General features: G+C 46.2%; 1 protein-coding gene across 2 annotated transcripts; it reads left to right on the forward strand.

Annotated features, from left to right (window-relative positions):
- Positions 1–1,767: 1,767 nt before the first annotated feature.
- Positions 1,768–27,643, forward strand: LOC132831511 (sodium-dependent neutral amino acid transporter B(0)AT2-like). Of its 2 annotated transcripts, XM_060849700.1 has the most exons (13): positions 1,768–1,853; positions 4,825–4,969; positions 11,744–11,983; positions 12,740–12,897; positions 15,124–15,250; positions 15,424–15,599; positions 18,470–18,580; positions 19,500–19,741; positions 20,094–20,274; positions 20,728–20,929; positions 22,957–23,116; positions 23,983–24,145; positions 25,189–27,643. In XM_060849700.1, exons 3-13 carry the CDS (start codon positions 11,797–11,799, stop codon positions 25,540–25,542), a joined length of 2,061 nt encoding a protein of 686 aa, XP_060705683.1. In that variant the 5' UTR covers positions 1,768–1,853; positions 4,825–4,969; positions 11,744–11,796; the 3' UTR covers positions 25,543–27,643. The 2 variants fall into 2 exon arrangements, with proteins under 2 accessions (XP_060705683.1, XP_060705684.1); XM_060849701.1 differs by lacking the exon at positions 4,825–4,969.
- The last annotated feature ends 133 nt before the right edge of the window (positions 27,644–27,776 follow it).

Genomic DNA, 27,776 nt, shown 5'->3' on the forward strand with positions numbered 1-27,776 from the left:
TTAAAAGCTGTGGCAGCCATTGCTCCAGGAATGCTGTAAGCTGGCCTTCCTCTTCCCGTTCGGGAAGGCCCAGCAAACGAATATTTTTTTGACGAGCTCGATTATCGAGGTCGTCAATATGATTTTCTAAGGCCCGGACTCGCTGCTCGAGAGCCCGGACCTGATCCGCGGCCGATTGAGCTGCAGTTTCGGAGGTCGCGGCCTTTAACTCCGCCCCTCCGACTCGGCGCTCCAGTTCCTGGATGTCTCGGCCGTGCTTCTGCAGCTCGGCCGAGAGTGATTCCCATCGATTTCGGGACTCCTCGATGAAGGCATCGATCTTCGCGTCCAGCTTGGTGATCATCTCCACAAGGCTTGTTACCGTCGGTAACAACCCCGGGGCGGCTGTGGACGCCTCTGCTGCAGCTGAAGAGGGAGAGGGTGGAGGAGGGGGTCCTGCTTGTTGAGAGCTGCGGGCTCCCTTCCCTTTGGTCATTTTTACTAAATATTAAACTATTTAAATGTAATACTAAGCAACTATTTAAAGTTAACAGCTATTATGAATGATTTGATGAGTGAGGTGGGGGTGGGTGACCCACTTTACCCAAGTCTTGGGAAGAGCACTATAGACTCACACTTGCTGGGTCGCCGCCATCTTGGATCCCCCGAGAGACTGTTTTAGGGTCATTCCTGTGGGTTTAGGGGAAGTTTTAGGATGATTCCTGTGGGTTTAGGGAATGTTTTAGGATGATTCCTGTGGGTTTTAGGGGATGATTTGGGTCATTCCTGTGGGTTTTAGGGAATGTATTAGGGTAATTCCTGTGGGTTTTAGGGGATGTTTAGGGTCATTCCAGTGGGTTTTAGGGAATGTTTAGGGTGATTCCTGTACGTTTTAGGGGACGTTTAGGGTCATTCCTGTGGGTTTTAGGGAATGTTTACGGTGATCCCTGTGGGTTTTAGGGAATGTTAAGGGTGATTCCTGTGCGTTTTAGGGGATCTTTAGGGTCATTCCTGTGGGTTTTAGGGAATGTTTAGGGTGATTCCTGTGGGTTTAGGGAATGTTTAGGGTGATTCCTATAGGTTTAGGGGATGTTTAGGGCCATTCCTGTTGGTTTAGGGGATGTTTAGGGCCATTCCTGTGGGTTTTGGGGATGTATTGGGTCATTCCTGGAGGTTTAGGGGATGTTTAGGGTTAATTCCTGTGGGTTTAGGGGATGTTTAGGGTTAATTCCTGTGGGTTTAGGGGATGTTTAGGGCCATTCCTGTGGGTTTAGGGGATGTTTAGGGTTAATTCCTGTGGGTTTAGGGGATGTTTAGGGTTAATTCCTGTGGGTTTAGGGGATGTTTAGGGCCATTCCTGTGGGTTTAGGGGATGTTTAGGGTTAATTCCTGTGGGTTTAGGGGATGTTTAGGGTTAATTCCTGTGGGTTTAGGGGATGTTTAGGGTTAATTCCTGTGGGTTTAGGGGATGTTTAGGGCCATTCCTGTGGGTTTAGGGGATGTTTAGGGTTAATTCCTGTGGGTTTAGGGGATGTTTAGGGTTAATTCCTGTGGGTTTAGGGGATGTTTAGGGTTAATTCCTGTGGGTTTAGGGGATGTTTAGGGCCATTCCTGTGGGTTTAGGGGATGTTTAGGGCCATTCCTGTGGGTTTAGGGGATGTTTAGGGTTAATTCCTGTGGGTTTAGGGGATGTTTAGGGTTAATTCCATGGCTGTTGTTGCTGCTGGGCCGGGCCGCGCTTTTCTCGCCCACCTCCGGCTGATGCAATCGCTGCTTCGTGGCCGGAAGCTGGTGCCATGTGGCGGCGGAGCCTGAGCCGGAGCCGGAGCCGGAGCGGGACCGACACAGACACCGGGGATCAGCAGCGGCCTGAGGTAAAACCGGGCCCGGGGTGGGGGCATTTCCCTGGGGCCGGGGAACCGAGTCATCCGCGGGGACACCTCCCCCTCCCCCCGCCTGATTCGGCAGGAATTTCCGGACCATTTTCAAAATAATGCCGCAGGATTTTATTTTACCTCCTCGTGGGGGGGGTCTCTGTCACACTTAAAAAACAGCAACTCAGACAGTGCGGCACTCCCTCAGCACTGACCCTCCGACAGTGCAGCACTCCCTCAGCACTGACCCTCCGACAGTGCAGCACTCCCTCAGCACTGACCCTCCGACAGTGCAGCACTCCCTCAGCACTGACCCTCCGACAGTGCAGCACTCCCTCAGCACTGACCCTCCGACAGTGCGGCACTCCCTCAGCACTGACCCTCCGACAGTGCCCACTCCCTCAGCACTGACCCTCCGACAGTGCAGCACTCCCTCAGCACTGACCCTCCGACAGTGCAGCACTCCCTCAGCACTGACCCTCCGACAGTGCGGCACTCCCTCAGCACTGACCCTCCGACAGTGCCCACTCCCTCAGCACTGACCCTCCGACAGTGCAGCACTCCCTCAGCACTGACCCTCCGACAGTGCCCACTCCCTCAGCACCGACCCTCCGACAGTGCGGCACTCCCTCAGCACTGACCCTCCGACCGTGCCCACTCCCTCAGCACTGACCCTCCGACAGTGCGGCACTCCCTCAGCACTGACCCTCCGACAGTGTGTCACTCCCTCAGCACTGACCCTCCGACAGTGCCCACTCCCTCAGCACCGACCCTCCGACAGTGCGGCACTCCCTCAGCACTGACCCTCCGACAGTGCAGCACTCCCTCAGCACTGACCCTCCGACAGTGCGGCGCTCCCTCAGCACTGACCCTCCGACAGTGCCCACTCCCTCAGCACTGACCCTCCGACAGTGCAGCACTCCCTCAGCACTGACCCTCCGACAGTGCCCACTCCCTCAGCACTGACCCTCCGACAGTGCGGCACTCCCTCAGCACTGACCCTCCGACCGTGCCCACTCCCTCAGCACCGACCCTCCGACAGTGCCCACTCCCTCAGCACCGACCCTCCGACAGTGCGGCACTCCCTCAGCACTGACCCTCCGACAGTGCCCACTCCCTCAGCACCGACCCTCCGACAGTGCGGCACTCCCCAAGCACTGACCCTCCGACAGTGCGGCACTCCCCCAGCACTGACCCTCCGACAGTGCGGCACTCCCTCAGCACCGACCCTCCGACCGTGCCCACTCCCTCAGCACCGACCCTCCGACAGTGCGGCACTCCCCAAGCACTGACCCTCCGACAGTGCGGCACTCCCCCAGCACTGACCCTCCGACAGTGCGGCACTCCCCCAGCACTGACCCTCCGACAGTGCGGCACTCCCCCAGCACTGACCCTCCGACAGTGCGGCACTCCCCCAGCACTGACCCTCCGACAGTGCGGCACTCCCCCAGCACTGACCCTCCGACAGTGCGGCACTCCCCCAGCACTGACCCTCCGATAATGCTGCGCTCCCTCAGTACTGACCCTCCAACTGTGCGGCGCTCCCTCAGCACTGACCTTCAGACAGTGCAGCGCTCCCTCAGCACTGACCTTCAGACAGTGCGGCACTCCCTCAGCACTGACCCTCCGACAGTGCCCACTCCCTCAGCAATGACCATCCGACAGTGCAGCGCTCCCTCAGCACTGACCTTCAGACAGTGCGGCACTCCCTCAGCACTGACCCTCCGACAGTGCCCACTCCCTCAGCACTGACCCTCCAACAGTGCGGCGCTCCCTCAGCACTGACCTTCGGACAGTGCGGCACTCCCTCAGCACTGACCCTCCGACAGTGCCCACTCCTTCAGCACTGACCCTCCGACAGTGCGGCACTCCCTCAGCACTGACCCTCCGACAGTGTGGCGCTCCCTCAGCACTGACCCTCCGACAGTGCGGCGCTCCCTCAGCACTGACCCTCCGACAGTGCGGCGCTCCCTCAGCACTGACCCTCCGACAGTGCGGCGCTCCCTCAGCACTGACCTTCAGACAGTGCGGCGCTCCCTCAGCACTGACCCTCCGACAGTGCGGCGCTCCCTCAGCACTGACCCTCCGACAGTGCGGCGCTCCCTCAGCACTGACCCTCCGACAGTGCGGCACTCCCTCAGCACTGACCTTCAGACAGTGCGGCACTCTCTCAGCACTGACCCTACGACAGTGCGGCACTCCCTCAGCACTGACCTTCAGACAGTGCGGCACTCTCTCAGCACTGACCCTACGACAGTGTGGCACTCCCTCAGCACTGAACCTCCGACAGTGCGGTGCTCCCTCAGCACAGACCTTCAGACAGTGCGGCACACCCTCAGCACTGACTCTCCGACAGTGCGGCACACCCTCAGCACTGACTCTCCGACAGTGCGGCACTCCCTCAGCACTGACCCTCCGACAGTGCCCACTCCTTCAGTACTGACCCTCTGACAGTGCCCACTCCCTCAGTACTGACCCTCCGACAGTGCGGCACTCCCTCAGTACTGACCCTCCGACAGTGCGGCACTCCCTCAGCACTGACCCTCCGACAGTCTGGCACTCCCTCAGCACTGACCCTCTGACAGTGCGGCGTTCCCTCAGCACTGACCCTCCGACAGTGCGGTTCTCCCTCAGCACTGACCCTTCGACAGTGCGGCGCTCCCTCAGCACTGACCCTTCGACAGTGCGGCGCTCCCTCAGCACTGACCCTTCGACAGTGCGGCGCTCCCTCAGCACTGACCCTCCGACAGTGCGGCGTTCCCTCAGGACTGACCCTCCAGCTGTGCAGCACTTCCTCAGGAATGACTCTTAAACTTTGTGTTCAATCCCTAGAGTGGGAGTTAAACTCACTGAGACCTGCAACAACTAAGTGACAATTCTGCAATTTCTGATATGTAATAGTTCTTCGCTCACTAAGGTTAATTTAGTCTGAGCAGAGATTGCAGCAAAATAAATGTTTCCCTTTCTCCAGCCTTAGATGTGAGTTGCTGCCAAACTGATGCTGGTTCAGAGGACCTTGCAAGAGCCGCCAGCTCAAGGCAACTCAAACCCCTTGTAGCTGGAAGCAAGACTTCACCTCCACTGCCCGGACTGGGGCTGGGAGCTAACGCTAAAATGTGAGCATCAAGTCAACTCGCCAAAGCACAACGTTTTCTACACTAATTTGGCAAAGTTTAAAGCATTGACTCAGACCACAGCTGCTGAGTTGGACCTTTTTGCATTTGGAAATGGTTGGAATTGGATTAAGTGCTGCAACATTTTCATACACTGACGCAGTTCACTGCTTTTAACAAGAACGTTGCTACGTGGCTTTTGCTTAAAACTGTACACAGACTACATTTCCAATTGCTTACACATTTTCATTGCAAATTGTGGAAATCCTGACCATTCCTAGTCTCCAACCTGGGGTCACCTCTATATCCTTGCCCCAGCTGCTTATCAGTCTCCTTTCTCTGCTGCCCCTGTAACCCAGACCTCGTTCTTGTTGTTTGCCAAGTGATGCTTTAAATGACTCTGAATTGCAGTTCTCTGAGATAAATTTCACTCAACTAAACAAATAGTTGGAGCACTTGAAAACTCTTGCACTGATAAGAACTGAGCTGAGTAATCATTAACCAGTTTGAACAGTGAGTGCCGAGATTCTGGATAAGATTCCAATTTAATCATTCATGGAATGTGAGTAACACTGTCAAGGTCAGCATTATTGCTTGTCCCTAACTGTCCTGGAGAAGGTGGTAGTGAGCTGCCTTCTTGAAGTGGTGTGGTGTGGAAACACCCACAATGCCATTACGGAGTTCCAGGATCCTGATCCAGTAACACTGCAAGAATGGTGATATATATCCAAGTCATATCCATGACTAGAAGGGAACTTGCAGGTGGTGGTGTTCCCATGTATCAGCAGCCCTTACCGTCATGGTAGTATGGGCCACAGATTTGGAACGGGCTGTCTCAGGAGCCTTGGTGCATTATTACAATGCTTCTTATGGAAAGTACTCACTGCTACTTCTTTGTGTTGGTTGTGAAGGGAGTGAATGCTGAAGATGGTGGATGGGGTGAAAAGCAATTAGGCTTTTTGTCCTGAAGCTTTGGAGCTGCATTCATCCAGGCAAGTGGGGTGTATTGCATTACCCCCACTCCATCCACCTATTGCATTACCCCCACTCCATCCACCTATTGCATTACCCCCACCTCCATCCACCTATTGCATTACCCCCACCTCCATCCACCTATTGCATTACCCCCACCTCCATCCACCTATTGCATTACCCCCACCTCCATCCACCTATTGCATTACCCCCACCTCCATTCACCTATTGCATTACCCCCACCTCTATCCACCCTTTGCACTCTCAGCAACCTTCTCCCCAGTCCCACTTCCACTCCCCCTCCCATTTATCTCTCCACCCCCGAGGCTCCCAGCCTCATTCCTGATTAAGGGCTCCAGCCTGAAACATCTATTTTCCTGCTCCTCGGATGCTGCTTGACCTACTGTGGTTTTCCAGCAGCAAACTCTCAACTCTGATCTCCAGCATCTGCAGACCTCACTGTCTCCCTGTATTGCATCACACTCCTGACCTATGCCTTGTTGATGGTGGACAGAATTTGGGGAGTCAGGTGGCGAGTTACTCCCTCAATTCTCAGTCTGGGACCTGTTCTTCAGTCTCCGTATGTACATAGCTAATCACGTTCACTTTCTAGTGACTGCCAGGATGTTAATGACGGTTTCCAGTTGCTGCACTTGTTTGTTTAATTTGTCCAGAGTTTCTTGTCTGCCACACCGTCAAATGCTTTATTAATGTCAAGGACAGTTACTCTGATGTCACCTCTGGAGTTCGGCTCTTTACAACCTTGGTCCAAAGATGGATCAATGAAGTCAGGGGCTGAGCTGTCCTTGCAGATCCCAGACAGAGCATCAGTGAGCAGGTTGTGGTTAAGTAAATGCCATTCGATGACACTGTCAACAACACCTTACTTCACTTTGCAGATAATGGAGAGCGGACTGACAGAACATGGTTTCGCTTGGTTGGATTGGTCCTGTTTTTCAATGCCAGTGTTATACTTGCACCTTCATGCACTTCCCTCCCCCTGCAACCCAACACCACACACTTTGCCTTAATTCTGGCATCCTCTTAGAGTTCCTATATCTTTGACCTTGGGATTACCCTGTCAGTGAACACAGGCTGGCGGAGTGTAGCTCATGCCGATCACGCAGACAGCTCCTAAGGCATTTCGTGTAACCAGGGTGCTATGTGGTGGAGCTCGGGAGCATCGTGACAGGGTTGCACTGTTTGACGTTAAGTGTGATGGCAGTCAGAGCTGTGTGTGTCTCATAGTGCACGCCAATTACCTCCCATCTTGTAAATCTCTCAAGAAGATAAATCAATTTAACCTTCCAATTCTTCAGAAAGTTTAATAATTATGTTGGTTTATTAATCCTGAACTTGACTGATTAGATTAGGTTAGATTCCCTACAGTGTGAAAACGGGCCATTTGGCCCAACCAGTCTACACTGCCCTCCGAAGAGTAACCCACCCAGACCCATTTCCCGCTGACTAATGCACCGAGCACTACGGGCAATTTAGCATGGCCAATTCACCTGACCTGCACATCTTTAGACTGTGGGAGGAAACCGGAGCACTCGGAGGAAACCCACACAGACACGGGGAGAATGTGCGAACTCCACACAGGCAGTTGCTGGAATTGAACCTGGGACCCTGGTGCTCTGAGGCAACAGTGCTTGCCACTGTACCACCCCTACTCTGCCAACATTCTCTGAAATCCTTGTACATAATATCTAACAGACAGATGCTTGGGAAGAAACCCGTGAACTGATAGCCAGGAAGAGTTGAAAACTCTGTCTGACAGCATGCCCTGGGGGTGTTTGAGAGGGACAGTGTCAGGGTGCTGTACTTTCAGTTAAAAAAATGTCGAGTGTGCTTTGTGGTCTATCCAAACCTGTCCTGGAAGTGTTTGATGGGGGCATTGTAGAGGAAGCTTTACATACATTTTAAAAGATTTGGGTGAGTTTTACACTATCTAATCCATGCTATCCCTGTTGTGGGAGTGATTTATGGGAACTGTGTTAAGGAGCTTTATTTTCAATATAAAAAGAGTACAGAGAGTTTTACTCTGTATTTAACTCCATGCTGTCCCTATCCAAGGAATCTTTCATGGGGACATTGTAGAGGAAGCAAATAGGGTTGGCTTAGTTCATTGCTGGGTGGTTGGTTTGCGAAGCAGTGTGATGCCAACAATCCCCTACCTGCTGAGATTACCATGATGGACTCTCCTCTTCAACCTCTCCCCTCATCTGAGGTGTGGTGACCCTCAAGTTAAATCTCTTAACAGTCGTGTTTCTCTCTCCCTCTCTTTCTGATGAAACAATAGCCCTATGGTCTAGTAAGACTATGGCAACGTTGTTTGACAGTGGAAGCTTTACTTTGTATCTAACCCCATGCTGTATCTGACCTAGGGGCGTTTGGTGAGTACTTTATAGTGTCGAGGGGGATTTACGTTCATTTTAAAAGGGTAAAGAATAATATGTTCAACTTAAAAATAGAGGGAGCTTTGCTCTGTACTGAAGCACATGCTGTCATTGGTGTGTTTTTTGGGGACATTGTCAAGGGAACTTTACTTGCAGTTTCAAAGCACAGAAGGAGCTTTACTCTGTATATAACCCTGTACTGTCCTCGTCTTGGGAGTGTTTGGAGGGGACCACACGGAGGAAGCTTTTTGTAACTGATACCAAGTTGTACCTGCTTTGGGCAGTGTATATGAAGCTTTACTTGCAGTCTAAATGAGTAAAAGCAGTTTTACTTCCAGGTTAAAACAGTAGAGGAGGCTTTACTGTGTATCTAACACAGTGCTGTACCTGTCCTGTTTGGTGGTGACTGTCTAGAGGAAGCTTTATTCTGTACAGTTCTTCTGTGCAACATAATGGTTGCATTCATGTGCAACCCCGTACTATAGAAAAATCACGCTTTAGAAACAGTGCTTAAAGTGTTGGCGATGTAATGACGTTACAGCCATCACATGTTTTAAAAGTCTGCGCTTTAGAAATAGTGTCCCCAATTTGTCAATTGTGTTACAGTGAATTCGCGTTAATGAAACGCACATTATAGCAGCACGATCTGTGTATAACTCTGTGCTGTACCTGTCATAGGCGTGTTTGGTGGAGGGAGCTCTAATTAACACTCTAATTAGCAGAGTAGAGTTACCTTTAACCTGTGCCTAACCCTGTGCTGTACTGTCCCTGAGAGTGTTTGATGGGGACAGTACTGGGGGATTTTTACTTTCTGTTTTAAGCTAGCAGAAGCTTTAGTCTGTATCTGACTCCATGTCTTAAGAGCATTTGATGGGGACAGTGTCCAATTTAAAAGAGTAGAGCAAGCTTTAATTTCGCTTTAAAAGCAGAGGGGAAGCATTAATTTCAGTTTAAGAGTAGAGAAGGCTTTACTCAGTGACTTGTTCCTGTTCAAGTTGGGGAGCTCTGGAGCCTAAAGTCTCTGGTTGTCCTGTTGACATTGTTGTAAATGGGAAGTTGCTGGTCGATGGATTGTTGATCAGCTTTGTCCTTCCAGTAAGTGCGAATGTATCAGTCACAGGACAGCTAATGTCAAGTTTGGTTTTATTCTAGAACTCTGTGTGCCAAACAGTCTTTCCAATCTCTCAGGAACTTGGCTGAGTGCCCTTGTGTGCTTGGTGTTGGGCAGTGTGATTGGACGAGATGATAGGGGAGGTGGTTGAATGTGACTTTTCTGGAGATTAGTTTGTGAGAAAGTGTCAACAGCTGTCCCTGGTACTCACTGCTGGTTTCTCCAGTGACACACTCAACGTAAGTCTTCAGGAAGGAACAAAACAACATAATCTTTACATCAGAAATAAGGTTACAGAGCCGTGAGTATAAGTGAGCTGGAGAATGTTTTTGAGGGGTGAGGGCACGTGAAGGAGGGAGGATGTTGGAATTAGGTTATTTGATGGAGAGAGAGGAGGGGGGGTATGGGAGATGGGAAGAAGGGAATTGAGACATCTAAGGGAGTGTTTGCTGCGTTTGAAAGAATGTCAGTAGGGGAGGGATGCGAGTGAGAGAGAAAGGAAGGAGAGTTATGTCCAGAAGAGGGCAAGTGAGTCAGGGTGCCTAAGGGAGTGGAGACAATTTGACTGCGGGTTGCGTGCTTCAGACAGACACAGACTGAGGAGGGAGTGGGAGAAGGGTGGGCAGGTATTGGTGGGAGAAGGTTGGATTAAGGCAATTAAGGATGGGCAACGAATGCTGGTCTTGCCAGTAACCCCTAAATCCCATAAACAAATCTTTAAATCATAGTAATTCCCATTATACCTTTTCAACAGCAGCTCAATGCTCATGCCTTTATGGCCTCCCTTATTCAGATTTAAATCCCTAGGTTTGGACCAAACTGCATAGAATTTTCCATTACTTTGAAAACAATCATTTGCAATAACCTGTAATATATCCTAACATTATAGGAACATTATAAAACAAAATGTATCACACAGCCACAGCAGCAAAATAAGATTCTTGGAGACCCTAACCAGCGTGTGGACAGACCCCTGAAAGAAAGGTTGTCAAATGATAGATTCAAACTGTTTCTTAAAGGTGAGGTGGAAAGTTATAGGCAGAGATTTCGGGAGCTTACAGCCACCATTATGCTCTGATTTAAAATCGAAATGCTCAAGTGGTCAGTAAGCAATGACTGGGTCCAAGCTGGGATGTAGAATTCAGCTGGAGCTTAAGTTTGTGTAAGTCAGGAGCTTGGAGCATGACTAAATTGTCAGTGGATTAATGATGTTTCTCAATTATAAAGGCATGGGTGAGAATTTTAGCAACAGGTGAGCTGGGAGAGGAATGGTGACAGTGTAAGATGAAATAGGTGATCTTAGTGATAGTGTGAACATGGCAACATTTGTAAAAGAGTCCAGTGTAGTTGGGACAGTGGCCGGGGAAGGGAATGAGGTAATTGATTGGGGATCACAGTTTCTGAAGGCCATTGTTATAGTCTTATGATGATTTAGTTGGGAAATTTTGGTTGATCTAGGATTTGACATTGGACAGGTAGTATGACAAATTTGACACATTGTTGGGTTTGAGAGTGACAGTGTTGAGGGGAAGCTAGAAGTCAGCATAAATGTAAAAGCTGACATCATGCCTGCGAGCAGCATCACGTCAATGAGAAATAGAATGAACCCTTTTTTGGGGTGTACAGTAGTGATTGTGCCAATGATCGGAAGTGACAGTCCATTAGTATAAGAATGGCAGATGACAGTCTCACTGTTTGGACAGCAGAGCTGTTGCAGGATGGTGAGGTGCACGCAGTGAGTGGCCTCTGCTGGCTGCAGATTCAGGTTGATGCTGACTTCAGGCTTCAATGGGTATTGGCTGTTGATTGAGGATCTAAATCCTTTCTGTGCCTTGACTGTGATTTTGATATTCTTGACTCTTCAACCGTAATTATTAAACAGTACTCTTTCATCTCAAGTATCAGGAGAAAGTACAGATGTTGGAGATCAGAGTCGAGAGTGTAGTGCTAGAAAAGCACAGTAGGTCAGGCAGCATCCCAGGAGCAGGAGAATCGACGTTTCGAGCCTAAGTCTTTCACCAGGAATGAGGCTTGTGGGCCTGGGGTACTGAGAGACCTATCCTCTGATGTTGCCTGACTTGCTGTATTTTTTCAGCACCACATTCTCATCTCAAGTATCAGTTTGGATCAATCACCACTCCTAAATGGCGTGATGTGTCACGTCTGATGCGGCAGAGACATTTGTCATTAATTTGTTGGAAAGAGAGACCGTTACTTGAGAATTTTCCACTCCAGTAATCAGGCAATTTAAATATTAGATTTCCCTGATTACATGTTGCATTTTTACCTCCACAGCCAGTTCTGCTTGGACACGGCTCGTCACTTCACTACGTCTACCCTATGCTCTGATGGAAAAGAGCAAGACGGACTCTCCGAGTGTGGACGTGACTGAGTCTAGCACAGGACTTGTGCTGGATGAGCCTTCCAGACCTGCATGGGGAAGTAAGCTGCAGTACATTCTCGCCCAGGTGGGATTCTCCGTGGGACTGGGAAATGTCTGGAGATTCCCCTACCTATGTCATCAGAATGGGGGTGGTAAGGTTCTATGTTTTATTACCGGTTTATTCCACATTCCTTTCTGAAAGTGTTAGGTTGCTGGGCTGCCCCAGTACCTGGTTAGAATGACCTTCTGATGGTGATCTTTGTGAGCAGTCATGTGTAGAAGGCAGTGCAGCCTGATCCTGCTCTCCAGCTAAAGGGGGAGTCACCAGCCAGAATTACCCTGACTAAACTCGGGCCAGGAGCCAGCCCTCTACTGGGGGATCGATCACCAGAGGAAATCACAGAAACCAAAGCTGACAAATACCCAGTAAGAAGGACTAGCAGCATTCTCAACCTTGGCATGTCCCAAAGGATATTAATGTCAGTGAAGTACTTTTAAGATATGGTCCGTGTTTGTAGGAAACATGGCAGCCAAAATGTACCCGGTCCACACTAAGTGACACATTTACCCTGTTCACACGTCTGTGGAGAGTAACCATGTTCACACACTGGAGGCTGCATTCCATTAGTTGGATCATGTGCCCACTGAGCCATTGTCACCCCTGAGGCCAGCTTCCAGGTTATTGGCTACAAGGTAGTAATTGCACAAAATCTTGAGCTTATAGGAACAGGAGGAGACCATTTAGCCTCTTCATTCTCATTTGTCCCACCATTCAGCTTGAACAAGTCTAATTGCCTTTCACTCCATTTACCTATCTTCCTTTCCAAATCGGTTTTAGTTACAGAGCTCCAGTGAGCAAATGTATTTTGTAAAATCTTTGATTAATGTTTCTGTTGTTATTATTCCAGGAGCTTTCCTTTTTCTTTACCTGATCCTGCTGTTGGTGATGGGGATCCCATTGTTTTTTCTGGAATTGGCAGCCGGACAGAGTATCCGTCAAGGCAGTATCGGAGTTTGGAAACATATCAACCCACGACTGTGTGGGATCGGGTTTGCCAGCTGCGTGGTGAGTGTGGCACGGTGAGGGGTAGAGGGAGGATAGTGCTGAGAGGATTGAGCGTGGCACTTGTGGGAGGGGGGGGTATGTGGGTGTTACATTGTGTGGTCAGTTACACAATTGAGTGAATGGTGGAGGGTTATTACTGCGTCTCTGCAGGGTTGGGTGTATTTTTTAATGCCTTAATTTGAAAGGTTATAAAAGATAGGATGTACAATCACCCAGAAAGGAATAATTTGATTGGTTTTGTGAAGGATAGGTCGTGCCTCACTAACCTTACTGAGTTCTTCAAGAAGGTGACAAATAAGGTGAATGAAGGTAAGGCGGTTGATGTGGTATGTGGACTTCAGAAAGGCGTTTGATAAGGTTCCACATGGTAGGCTATTGCACAAAACACGGAGTTTCGGTATTGAAGGTGACTTAGCGGTTTGGATCAGAAATTGGCTAGCTGAAAGAAGACAGAGGGTGGTGGTTGATGGGAAATGTTCGTCCTGGAGCTCAGTTACGAATGGTGTGCCGCAAGGATCTGTTCTGAGGCCACTGCTATTTATCATTTTTATAAATGATCTGGATGTTGGTGTAGAAGGATGGGTTAGTAAATTTGCGGATGACACTAAGGTCGGTGGAGTTGTGGATAGTGCTGAGGGATGTTGCAGGTTACAGAGGAACAGAGATAAAATGCAGAGCTGGACTGAGATGTGGCAAATGAAGTTTAATGCAGAAAAGTGTGAGGTGATTCACTTTGGAAGGAGGAACAGGAATGCTGAGTACTGGGCTAATCGTGAGCTTTTTGGCAGTGTAGATGAGCAGAGAGATCTTGGTGTCCTGATACATAATCCTTGCAAGTTGCCACCCAGGTTGACAGGGTTGTTAAGAAGGCATTTGGTGTGTTGGCTTTTATTGGTAGGGGGATTGAGTTTCGGAGCCACGAGGTCATGCTTCAGCTGTACAAGACAGTGGTGAGGCACATACTGGAGTATTGTGTACAATTCTGGTCACTGCATTATAGGAAGAACGTGGAAACTTTGGAAAGGATTCAGAGAAGATTTAATAGGATGTTGCCTGGTATGGAGGGAAGGTCATATGAGGAAAGGCTGAGGGAACTGAGGCTGTTTTTATTGGAGAGAAGGAAGTTGAAAGGAGACTTAATTGAGACATATAAGATAATCAGAGGGTTAGATAGGCTGGACAGGGAGAGCCTTTTTCCTCGGATGGTGAAGGCTAACACGAGGGGACGTGGCTTTAAATTGAGGGGTGATAGATTTAGGACAGATATTAGGGATAGTTTCTTCACTCAGAGTAGTAAGGGTGTGGGGCAGCCTGCCTGCAACAATAGTAGACTCACCGACATTAAGGGCATTTAAGTGGGCATTGGACATTCATATGGATAATAATGGAACAGTGTAGGTTAGATGGGAATCAGATTATTTTCACAGGCCAGCGCAATATTGAGGGCCGAAGGGCCTGTACTGTGCTGTAACATTCTATGTTCATGAGATGTGGATGCTACAGACAAGAGCAGCTTTCATTAGCCATTCAAATTGCCCTTGGAACTGTGTGTCTTACTCAGCCATTTAACCGTATGGCTGTGGGTCTGGAGTCACATATAGGTTAGACCAGGTAAAGTCTGCAGTTTTCCCTTCCCTGAGGGCATGTGTGTTCCAAATGGGTTTACATGGGTCAGCATGAGGTTAGTTTTTAATAACAAAATTTATTTTCTTGAATTCAAATGTCATCATTGGCCATGGTGGGATTTGAACCCATGGGCAGCATGGTGGCACAGTGGTTAGCACTGCTGCCTTACAGCACCAGAAACCCGGGTTCAATTCCTGCCTCGGGCGACTGATTGTTTGGAGTTTGCACCATTCTCCCCATGTCTGCGTGGGTTTCCTCCGGGTGCTCCGGTTTCCTCCCACAGTCCAAAAATGTGCAGGTCAGGTGAATTGGCCATGCTAAATTGCCCGTAGTGTTAGGTAAGGGGTAAATGTAGGGGTCTGGGTGGGTTGTGCTTCGGCGGTTCGGTGTGGAGTTGTTGGGCCGAAGGGCCTGTTTCCACACTGTAAGTCTAATCTAATCTAATCCATGGGGTTTTACATTCCTTGTGCAGTGACGTTACCAGTACAGCCCGTCCTCCCTGGTGCATGGGTAAACTCTCTTGTTGTTTTGTGTGAAGCTTTACTTTACTCTTTATTTTCAGGGTAAAGTCACTGACATCCATGTTTGTTCATTCCTCAGGTCTGTTCCCTTGTCTCCCTCTATTATAATGTCATCATTGCCTGGAGTCTATTTTATTTTGGTCACTCCTTCCAGTATCCACTGCCCTGGGAATCCTGTCCCACTCTCGCCAACCAGACAGTAGCAGGTAGGCAGCTCCTTCACTCCTGCTAAGCTTCCTGAAAATAACTACCTCGCATCATTTCCGCTTTTCCCATGCTTCTACCCTGCTTCCCCTCACCCCCAGCTTCTTCTCCCATCTCTTTCTCCTGTTCATTCTAGCCAGTAGTCTGGATTGTATTTTTTTGTTCTGTGCTGCAGTCACTGAGTGCCTGGAGAGTTCTGCCACAACGTATTTCTGGTACCATGAGGCCTTGAACATCACCAGCTCCATTAATGTCAGTGGAGGGCTAGATGCCACCATGACCGGTTGCCTGCTTGCTGCCTGGGTTATTGTCTGTCTCGCCATGATCAAAGGAATCAAATCCTCTGGAAAGGTAATGGATAATCCTTAGCCCTTCAATAGCTGCTATTTGACAGTGAGTATCTAGCAGTGCTTCTGTGGTGGGGAGCTGTGTAACTGCTGTCCCCTGGGAATCCCCAGAAAGAGTTAACTTCTCAAAAAGAGGAGCATGTTTTAGAATGACAATATTTCCATTCTGTACAGGAGGAAGGAGTTTCACTGCTATATTAAATTCACTTTTAATTGAGGAAATGTTCCAAAATGTTAGGCAGAGTTAGAAGGAAGAATATTAGGAGATTTTCTTTTCAAGGCTTGGAATAAGAGATGGGGTTTAAGAAGCTTTTCCAGGAAATGAAGAGGATATGAGGGTTGTGTTAGGTTCAGAATGCAGAGGCTTAGGGAGTTCCACTTATACGTCTGCAAATAGTGGGGACAGATGAAATACACAGGAGACTGAATTAGTAAAAGGGATGTGAGGTTGAGATGTTTGTAGGAATAGAGTACAGTATGACACAAATACTAGAATAAAGGTTTAGAATGAAATGTTGTTACAACTGTGACAGGGCGACTCCGCTGTCCACTTCAAATCCCACTACTCTCAGCCACACTTCTGGTATAAATCTGTTGATTCAGTCCCAAAATGGCAATTGTTTCCTTCTCCTCCTGCTCTCCCGAGTAACGGATTTTCACCAGGGTTTTTTCATGAACTCAAAATAATCAATTTTTTTATAAATTAACATTGCTATAATGCAGACTTAGAAGTATACACCCTTTTAGTTCCAAAACAAACACACTCCCAAAGGACAGACAATGCAGAGATGATATTTTAAAAAGGGCAAAAGATAAACATTCTTTTTTATCACTAGAATGAAAATGGATGTCAGTATTTGTTGAATACTCACAGTCTACTGGTCCTCTTGCTGATAAAATCAAAGAGGATATTAAGAGGAAGGTATAAAGGATTCGTCAGAGGTAGGTTTTTTACACAGAGAGCTGTAAATGCATGAAATGCGTTACCAGCAGTGATGGTGGAAGCAGAATCAGTGGGGACATTTAAGCGACTGCTGGACATGCACATGGATAGCAGTGAGTTGAGGGGTGAGAAGATTGCTACCATATTTTACATTAGGATTAAATCTCGACACAATATCATGGGCCAAAGGGCCTGTTCTGTGCTGTACTTTTCTATGTTCTAAACTGTTGACAGCATAGATCGAATAAAAATCTTTCAAAGAAGGCTACAATTTGGATGGATATTAAGCTGGATCTGACTTTTGGATAGTAGTCACAGTTCAACTTTTCATTGTTCTCACAGTAATTCAAATAATGAAGTTCAGAAACTTTATCAGGTTCCCAAGCACTTCAACTAAGCAAGAATCTTACAGCAGGACTGCAGGTTTCCTCCCTGTTTTCTCAGACCCTCAAAGTTTGTGAGACCAAAATCCAAGACCACGAAGGGTTGCTAGGCAACTATCAGCACAGAGACCCCCATTGTCTCTTCCAAAGTTAGGATTTCCACTGTTAAAGGCTATTAATTTCATATCTTATGCTCCCTAAAAGCTTTGCTTGGCTATTTTTCCAGTCATTAGAATTTCTGTAATCATCAGGTGGATTGTAGCCCTCTTAAACTGTTGACTTCATTTCCAAGACATCACACTGGTTCTCTCCAAACCTCTGGTTAAAAATCCCTTTTCAATCCCGAAGGTGCCTCCATTGTTTAATAGCTTCTGCATTCTCCACATTATCCATAAATACCAATGCATATTCCTAACAATGTTGAAGCCAAGTGGACAAGTGTGTTGGATGAATAAGGCTTAGTGTACTACCAAATATGATAAAGTCTTTGGATAGAACTGAATTTATTGACTGTCCAGATGGTGTATTGGAATAAGAGGCTAGTGATGACAAAATGGGGTTATGGTAGTAAAAGAGTTTAGAGCAGAGGTGGACACAACAGAGATAAAATTAAGTGATTTTGGAATTGAGGGAATATGTGGTCTGAAACATGGCTTAGATCAAATAATCCCCAACTATCAACATCATGGGGGTTACGTTGACCAGAAACTGAACTGGACTTGCCACATAAACACAGCGGCTACAAGAGCAGGTCATAGGCTAGGAATACAGCAAGCAACTCACCACCTGACTCTCCAAAGTCTGCCCACCATCTGCAATGCACAAATCAGGAATATAATGTAATACTCCCCACTTCCCTGGATGAGTGCAGCCCCACCAACACTCAAGAAGCTTGACACCATCCAGGACAAAGCAGTCTGCTTGAGTGGCACCACATTCACAAGCATCCACTCCCTCCACCATCGATGCTCAGTGGCAGCAGTCTGTAGAGTCTACAAGCCGCACTGCTGAAATTCACCTCAGATCTTTTGACACTATCTCCCGTAACCACAATCACTTCCAGCTAGAAGGACAGGGGCACAGATACATGGGAACACCGCCATCTACAAGTTCCGCTCTATGTCACTCACCATCCTAACATATATCACAGTTCCTTCACTGTCGCTGAGTCAAAGTCCTGGAATTCCCTCCCGTAGGACATTGAGGGTCACCTTCTAGCAGGTAGACTGTAACAGTTCATGAAGGCAGCTCACCACCACCCTCTCAAGGGCAACTAGGGACAGGCAATAAATGATGCCCATACCCCATGAGAAAATAAAACAAATGAGATGAGACTGGGGGTTGAGAGTGATGGCATCGGTGTTAAATCATAGAATCCCAACAGTGTGGAAGTAGGCCATATCGGTATGAATGGAGTCCTGGTGTAGCTGATTGGCCTCTTTGCATTCCTACTTTCCTCAGACAGACATTTGCACACAATTACAGTAAGTTTTTGCTTTTCTCTTGCAATGAGTTACAGTAACACGATCACCACGATTTCCCTTGCAGGTGATGTACTTCAGCTCCATCTTCCCGTATGTGGTGCTTTTCTGTTTCCTTATTCGAGGTCTCCTTCTGGAAGGTTCCATGGATGGAATTCGCTACATGTTCACTCCTAAGGTAAAATTGAGGGGCTCTCACTCTGGCACTGACCAAGAGAGAGGCCTGGGCCTAGGCCACTGATGGGGGCTTGAGTCATAAATTTATTCACTGTTTTACCTCCTACAACTATATTCTCCTTCCCACAGTAAGCCTGGTTCCCAGCCAGATGGCTGAGTGTGATGTATAACTGGAACTCAGGCTGAATATTTCCCTACCTTGTCCAGTAACATTGAACTAATGATAGGATTCCTAATGCTATCCAGATTGAGAACCAGACACATTGGGACCAAAACCCACAGACAACTGATTTCTACAGTCCAGTTCCACAGGCAGCATTGTCTGGCCCAGTGACAGGGCCTCACATTCATATTCCCCATTGAGATTGCTCACAAGTTGCAGAGTCATTCTTCTTTGACCCCTCAATGTCCCAAATTAGTGTTAGTGGTAAGCCAGTGTCTCTGAGGGCTCCAAACAGTCAGAAAACAACCTTCATTGAGAGGCTTAAATCTGTTTTCAGCCCTCAAGATTCCAAGGTAACAGCGGTTTATGGCATTCATAGCTGATTTCTTAACAATATGACAGCAGTACAAGCTGATTTTATCCTGAGCCTTTTGATTCATAAAAATCAGTGTCAAACAACTTTACTCTAAATCTAACCCTGTGCTGTCCCTGTCCTGGCATAGTTTGGGGACAGTTTCAAGGGAGCTTTCCATTTAAAGGAATAGCTTTATTCTGTGCTGTCATTGTCATGCAGAATGCTCAGGCCACATAGCACACTGTTCGTGGAAACTTTATAATTAATGGTAAATTCAGTGATCATGTATTCCCAAGGGAAGCAATATTTCAGGTAAAGTGCTGTTTCCATTTTCTATAACTAACTGAGTTAAATTTAAAGATTCATAAATGCCTTATTTAAAGTTGTTGGTTTCTTTTGAAGGTTGAGATCTTGATCGATACCCAAGTATGGCGACAAGCTGCCACCCAAGTGTTCTTCGCCCTGGGCCTTGGCTTTGGAAGTGTTATTGCTTATTCCAGCTACAATACCCGCACCAATAATTGCCATTTTGATGCTTTCCTTGTCTCCTTCATCAACTTCCTGACATCTGTGTTTGCTACGTTGGTTGTTTTTGCAGTGCTGGGATTCCGGGCGAATGTGCTCACTCAGAAATGTGTGGCAAGGTTTGGCACCTGTTTACTTTAGTGACAGAATTTTGCGTCTTGTCACCTTTTTATAAAGTGTTAAAGAAGCATTTAATTACAGGGATAAATAGCCTGTGTGTGGATTAAGTTAGCTATCTAAAGTGTTATCGAAGGTTTATATAATTAACGGGTTTGAAAATATACATGCTGTTTGTAGTTATTACACAGTCAGGCGGTTCACACTGTCCCCTTTTAGGGAAGTGGTTTAATGTTTGGATCCACAAGACCTATAGCTATTCCCTCTTAGTGTCTGAACTGTCCTGAGTTGGGGAGTTGGGTTTGGGTTTTTATGGTGTGTGGTTATTGATTAAAAGATTGCATTGCGTTTCAGGAACAGCCTCAAAGTGATTGACCTGATTGACAATGGAGTTTTGAACAGGAGTTTAATTCCAGAATATCTCAACTTTTCAACTGTAACAAATCAGGAATACAGAGAATGGTTTGACTCAGTGAGATCAGTATTAATCCCTCTTCATATCCAGCAGTGCAAACTCGAACAAGAAATGCAAAAGGTAATTTACTCTTGCCACTTCATCAAGCTGGGATTCTGTAAATGAAGATGAAAGGAAAAATGTGTTTCTCTGTGATTCACAGGAAGGCATAATAGCACTGTTGCCTCACAGCGCCAGGGATGCAGGTTCGATTCCAGTCTTGGGTGACTGTGTCTATGTGCAGTTTGCACATTCTCCCCATGTCTGCATGCGTTTCTGCCAGGTGCTCAGTTTCCTTCCATGTGATGGATTGGCCGTGCTAAAACATTGCCCCCTATTATTTAAGGATGCGCTTGCTAGGTGGATTAGCCTTGAGAAACGCAGGGTTATGGGAATAGTGACTGGGCCTGGGTGGAATGATGTTTGGAAGGTTGAGGATGAGCGAAATAGCTTCTTTCCGCGCTATGATTTACCTGAAAGGGAATTGTTGTGTAATGAAGTTTGGCTGATGTGTTGATTCTCTCTTCGTCTCAGGGTGTCGAGGGTACAGGCCTCGCTTTCATCGCTTTCACAGAAACTATTACACACTTTCCTGCCTCACCATTTTGGTCTATCCTGTTTTTTCTGATGTTGCTAAATTTGGGTATGAGCACAATGTTTGGAAATATGCAAGGGATTCTCACTCCTCTACTTGACAACTTCTCCTGTCTGGCTAGGAGGAAGTCCATTTTCACAGGTAATATGTAGTGGAATGATTGAATCAACATTGGCAGGAACTGAATGGTCTCACTGGTATTTAGCAAAGAACATAGATACCCTTCCACTCTGATCCAATCCAAATAATGTGAAAAGCTGTGGAACTGCAAAAACTTGTGTTCCCATTTCAATTGTCCATCACATCCTGTTTGCAATCTTTGATTATCCAAGACCTCATCCTTCTCCAATGTCTCTCTGATATTGTCCACTATGTTCCCACAGGTTCCATTCTTATTTATCTCACAGTCATATTGAATCAACTGCAATGGTTTCTCTTTCCACTCCTGCACTGACACCCCAGCATACCCAAAGAACCTTGACCACGTCCTAATTCTCATTTGCATGCTGCTGCCTGTTCATTTCTACATTTTGATGCTGACACCCAACACGACCTCATCCAACCCAAACCTAGCCAACCCCCTCCACTGCCTTGAAACTGTTAGGAAAGTTGTCCAGTATCCTGCACTGGAGAAGCACCAATTTCCTGTAATTAAATATTCAGGAATCTGAAGCCCTGTCAAAAATTCCATTTCCTAGAAACCAACTCCATCTCTCTCCCTGTCAACCACCCAAGATGAAATCAGTCGGTTTATATTCTTGGTGTCATGCTTGACACTGAGATAAAGTTCCAATCACAAATCCATGTTGTCATTAAGATTGCCCCTATTTCCAACTCTTTAGAATCATCTAACTCTACCCTGCACCTACAAATCTGTTGGAATCTTCATCCATGCAGTTATTATCTTGCGACTTGATTATTATTTGATTATACTCTAATCAAAATTCAGCTGCTCTCTTCCCTTGTCCTTGCATCAAGTCCTGTTCACCCTCTGTGCTCAATAACTTACATTAGATCTTGGCCAATTGATAACATGGTATTCAAATTCTTTTTCTTGTTTACAAATCCTTGCATGGTCTCTGCCCACCTCATCTGTGTAGCCTCTTGCACCCCTGCAGGATCTCTGCCCTCCTGTAATTCTGGTTTCTTGTGCATCCCTAATTTTCATTGTCCCATCATTGGTGAGTATAATTTCCGCTTCCGAAGGAGAAAACAGACACATACCTTCCCTAACCCTCACATTGCCCCTCCTCTTTAATATACTTCCTCAAAATATACCTCTTTCACCAAGCTTTTGGTCACTTGTAATGATATTTCTTTTACATAGCCAAGTATAATTTTTCTGTTGAGTAATATTTCCTGTGAAGTACTTTAGGATATTACTTTAAAAATTCAATATAAATACAAGTTGTTTGGTGGCTCAGTGGTTAGCACTGCTGCATCACAGCACCAGGGACCCAGGTTCAATTCCCGCCTCAGGCCACTGTCTGTGTGGAGTTTGCACATTCTCCCCGAATCTGTGTGGGTTTCCTCCAAGTGCTCCAGTTTCCTCCCACAGTCCAAAGATGTGCAGGTTAGGTGGATTGGCCATGCTAATTTGCCCATAGTGTCCAGGGATGTGCAGGCTAGGTAGGTTAGCCATAGGAATGCAGGTTACAGAGTAGAGGGTGCGTCTGGGTGGGATGTATTTCAGCGTGGGCCGAATGGTCAGCATTGTAGGGATTTTATGAAATGCATAAACTGTGGGAGGAAACTGGAGCACCTGGAGGAAACCCGCACAGATATATCCAAATTTAACTCCACCTGCCATTTTTCAGCCCATTGACCCATTTGATCAAGATCCCTTTGGAATCGTAGAAAACCTTCTTCACTGTCTACAATTTTGGTGTTGTCCAAAACTTACGAACCACGCCTTCTATATTCTCATCCAAATTATATAAATGACAAACAAAAAAGGACCCAGAACCGACTCCTGTGGATCACTGCTGGTGACCCGTCTCCAGTCCAAAAAACAATCCTCCACCGTTTCCCATTTCTGCGCCAATTTAAATCGGTAACCAGTGGAGTATATGTTATGATCTGATTTGCCCATTCTTTGCCCCTTAAACCTGCTTATACCTCGTTTGTCATTCCAGCTGATGTAACACCTTGTTATCCTTTTAATCCAGTGGTCTGCTGTTTACTGGGGTTTGTTATTGGAATGATATTTACACAGCGTTCTGGAAACTACTTTGTGACCATGTTTGATGATTACTCTGCAACACTACCTCTGATCATTGTGGTTCTGTTTGAGTTGATTGCTGTGGCGTGGGTCTATGGAGCTGACAGGTACATTCATAATCTTGGATTTCAGGTTCTATTTTTAATGTTCATTCTCTCTCTCCCTCTGTTAATCTTTTCCTTTCTCTCTTGTTTGTTTTCACTCTCATCATTACAGATAAAATCATCTGTCTGCTAGTTCATTATACTGTTCCCAAAATCCTGTTTCCACTTGCTGACACTTTAATTAATATTCTCCTCTGCTGCTTTTGTAATTTGTTTACTCATCATATCTGGCAGGCTCACACTCTCTGTCCAGTTCAACTCTTTTCCATTTCCTTTCTCTTGGTGATCTTCATGACATTTCAAAAGTCAAACTGGACAGCTGGACACAACTTAAGATTAGAGTGGTGCTGGAAAAGCACAGCAGGTCAGGCAGCATCCAAGGAGCAGGAGAATTGACTTTCATCAGGCTCCATCAGCACCACTCTAATCTTGACACTAATCTCCAGCATCTACAGTCCTCACTTTCACCTGGGACACACCTTAACCTGTGTCAGTCCTTGTACCACAAACACAAGTTAATGTGTGTGCTGAGGAAACTCTGGCTTTTGGGAGAGCAGATGAACTGTCAGGCAGGGCATAAAGAGTCATCTTTATTCCTAAAGACATTTTTATTCTCATCTTTATCCAAGATTAAGATCCTGCTAAACAAATTAACTTTCTTTTGCAAACTCAGTAATCTCTTCAACACTGTCCTCATTAAACACTGCCAGGACAGGGATAGCACAGGGTTAGATACAGAGTAAAACTCCTCCTAATCTAGTAAAGTGAAAATAAAGCTGTCTCTACACAGTGCCCATCAAATACATCTAGGAGTTGTGACCTGGAAACCCAGGTTCTAGATGAATTGTAATTGAGGTTATTTGTTGTAGGTTTATGGATGATATCCAGGCAATGATTGGTCACCGTCCTGTTGTTGTATACAAGTATCTGTGGAAGTTTGTGTGTCCCATCATAATGCTGGCTCTGCTGTTGGCTAGTTTGATTCGCATGTGCATCAAGCATCCACAATATCGAGCATGGAACCAAGAGAAGGTAAGACCAATCACAAATTGTTTAATATTTATTTCTACAAACCAAAATGACTGGGAACGTTCTTTGCAGAATGGATTTGGATTTGGCTTTAATTCAGGAGGTACAGAAAACTCGTGAGTAACCCGTATAAGCTGCATGCCACTCTTGACAAATCTCACCAACTTTGATTAGGAGTGTGGGACTATGAAACTTTAAAATCACTGTCCTAGTAAAAATCCTTTATTGTCACTGGGTCAAAATCCTGGAATTCCCTCCCTAAGGGCACTGTGGGTCAACTCACAGCAGGTGGACTGCAGCAGTTCAAGAAGGCAGCTCACCACAACCGTCTCAAGGACTTGTAGGGACGGGCAAGAAATGCTGACCAGCCAGCAACACCCACACCCCACAAACGAAATGTTTAAAAATTCACAGTAATGGGGTCATGGCTTAAGTCCAGGGTTGGGGGGATTGGTGGTGGTGGTGGTGGTTTGGAAGTTGGAGATGGGGAGGGGAGAGAACCCAACCTTCCTGCAGCCATTACAATAGAAGACAAGCCTGTGGGATCCCTACCGGCATCAGTTCAGATCTAATCTCGTGATGTTTCACTGCCTTCCACCATACAATAGATTAAAATCTCTGTAAATTTTGACATTAATGGAAAAACTCTCAAAATCTTCCTCTGTTTGATACATCAGTGTACTTAGAACACTTGCAGAACAGGTACAGACTAAAATTCCACTTCTTTCTCATTTTTAAAAAAAGTAACAAAATACACTGATCCCATTAAACACCCTCAGGACAGTTACAGCACAGAATATAACTGTCTCTACACTGTATATAAAGAGTGCTCCTTACTGCAGTGATGTGCCAAACCTGGAGTTCACTTCCTGTTGGTGTTTCGTCTTCTTTTGACTGGATGCGGGCGGTTGTAAGTCAAAGGCCTCAAGGTGATGTGTCTGCCCTTGTCCTGTGTAAAAATTGATGATGTTTTTGATGTTGCTTCTGTTTGAAGTTTATTGAGAGTTTGGTGTGAATCCTTACTCGCTATCCTTTGCTGTTTCCAGGCAGAGGAGACACTGTTGGACTATCCTGATTGGGCATTAGCCATGATGATCCTGCTGATCATCATTGCTTGTTTGCCCATCCCCCTGATGTACATCCAGTACACTGTGCGGGACAGACTGAATAGAAACACCGCCTACTCAGAGTGTGTTTACATCAGGGGTGATGGAGATGATGAACCCACCCTCCCTGTGAATGAGAATGAGGAAGAGGAACCTGGGAGAAATGGATACCTGAAGGTTGAGACCGACGAGGAAGGACTGGAGAGAGCAGAGCTGCTGGCAGAAGAGGAGGATGCACTTGAAATGGATGACATGTCACACGATAAAAAAGATGAATTGAGTGTCAAAGCCTAGTAACTCCTGTGGAGTTTGTTGCCCATTGTAGACAACAAAAATATGCTGCAAACATTTTTAACAACTAACTACAAAGAGCAAACTCTGTCTTTTAATGGGGTGCTCATTTGTCTGAATGGATGCTAATTTTGACAAGCTCTGGTTATACTGAAGTTTGCAACCTGAAGTCACCAAACTGGAATTAATTTGAACTTTTAAAAATTCACCAACAATGCAAAAAATCCTAGAGCAAAATGAAGCCTTCATAAATTATCAGAAAGGAGCAGAATGAAAATAATATTAACTCTTAATCAGTTGGGGGTTACATGTGAAGTGGGGCTGGGGTAGGGAAATGGGGAGATAAACAATTGGGATGGGGATTGTGAGTAGGAATGGGGAGTAACTGGGGAGTTGGGATGAGGTTGGGTGGATGGAATGGGCTGATGGGAGAGTTATCACAACACTTTAAAGTCAGAGCCAACCTGATCAAGTATTCAGACAGTCAGCTGGGATACTAGAGCAAATTGATCTCAGCTAAAGAAAATGTCTGCCCATGCAACCAATAAGATACAGGCAAGGCAGCCTGGGTAGCAGTCACGGAGAAACAGGAGTCAAAGAGAGCAGCCAGTTTCTACATAGTTCTAGATCCAACTTGGAAGAATAACTGAAAGCATTTCCAAGGGTAGTCCAATGTACTGAGCGGGACTCTGGGCTCCCAGAAGATTGAGCTTGTCCATGCCTCACTAACTATGATATTGATGTGGAGGTGCTGGTGTTGGACTGGCGTGGACAAAGTTAGAAATCACACAACACCAGGTTAGAGTCCAACAGGTTTACCTGAAATCACCTGGTGTCATGTGACTTCTGACTATGATGCCGACGGCCTATTCTGCAGCTGTGAGTGGCAGAGGTATCTCCTGAAATGGTACCCACCCCAACACACCTAATACGAAAGATGGGAGGCAAATGCTTTGTAAGATACACAGATGAGGAGAACTCTATGTTTTAATGGAATAGATGAGAAGGGAGCTGTCTTACCCACTTGACTATTTATTCTTTTATCGGATATGGATGTCTTTGATAAGTTACATATTTGTTTCCCATCTCTAGTTGCCCTTGAGAGTGCACTGTACTCTGGAACTGCTGTTGTCCGTTCAGTATAAGGGCATTCACAATGCTGTTGGGGAGGGAGTTCCACAATTTTGACTCAACAGCAGTGAAAGATTGACTATATTTCAAAGTCAGGATAGTCAGTGACTAGAAGGGGAACTTGCAAGTACTGTAGTGGTGTTTCTAAATACTGCTGCCCTTGACCTTCTAGATGTTTGATGTAACAGATTTGGAAGATAGTGTTAAAGGAGTTTTGGCAAACTGTTACAATGCATTTTGTATGTTCACAGTGCTGCTGCAGTCTGTCTATCTATCCATCTAACTATCTGCAATCCTATATGTCAAGATAGTCAGAAAACCCCTGGGGCTAAAGCTTTTAGTACCTTGGACCTGATGGCCTGCACTTTCAGGTCCTAAAGAAATGCTGTCAGGATAGTGGATGCATTGGTTGAAATCTTCCAAACTATTCTAGATTCTGGAAAGGTCCTAGCTGATTGGAAAACCCCACATGAAGGATCTTTCATTGGAAGCAGTTCAGAAAAGGTTCACTTGACTGATTCCTGGATGAAGGTTCCAGAACAGGAGTCATATTGGACTCAAAAAGATTAAAAGATCACTTTTTCTCTGCACAAACATGCTAAGGTCTCCAGCTCTTTGCTTTTATTACAGGGATTGAAGGTGTTATAATGTGAGGAAAGTTGAATAAGTTGGATTGATAGGTCATTTGGAGTTGAAAAGACTTGAGAGGTGATACTATCAGAATATATAAAATCCTAGGGAACTTGACAGGGTGGATGCTGAGAGGATGTTTTTTGTGGGGAATCTACAATGAAGGGGCACAGTTTTAAAATAAGTTATCTTCCATTTATGGTGAAGATTTAAAAAAAAACGTCTTGAGAGTTGTTAGTCTTTAGAATTCTCTTTCCCAGAGAACAGTGAGGGCTAGATCATGTGTATTTTCAAGTTTGAGTTAGAAAGATTTTTGATTGATGGGGGGAGGGGTGTCAAATGGGTGGGGTGGGGCGGGGCATTGTTACACAAGGAGTATGGTCCAAAAAAAGTGTTAAAATTGAATGACAGATCAGGTTTGCAGGCCGAATGGCCTATTCCAGCTCCTAATGCCTAGATCTTATTCTTTCTAGCAA

This window comes from Hemiscyllium ocellatum, chromosome 33 (genome assembly GCF_020745735.1).
Source record: "Hemiscyllium ocellatum isolate sHemOce1 chromosome 33, sHemOce1.pat.X.cur, whole genome shotgun sequence".
NCBI classification, from domain to species: Eukaryota; Metazoa; Chordata; class Chondrichthyes; order Orectolobiformes; family Hemiscylliidae; genus Hemiscyllium; species Hemiscyllium ocellatum.

Coding starts and splice junctions, on each gene's coding strand:
- LOC132831511 (XM_060849700.1), top strand. CDS start 11,797: ATGGAAAAGAGCAAGACGGACTCTCCGAGTGTGGACGTGACTGAGTCT. Junction 11,984..12,739: donor ATGTCATCAGAATGGGGGTG/GTAAGGTTCTAT, acceptor TTATTATTCCAG/GAGCTTTCCTTTTTCTTTAC. Junction 20,930..22,956: donor GAGGAAGTCCATTTTCACAG/GTAATATGTAGT, acceptor CTTTTAATCCAG/TGGTCTGCTGTTTACTGGGG.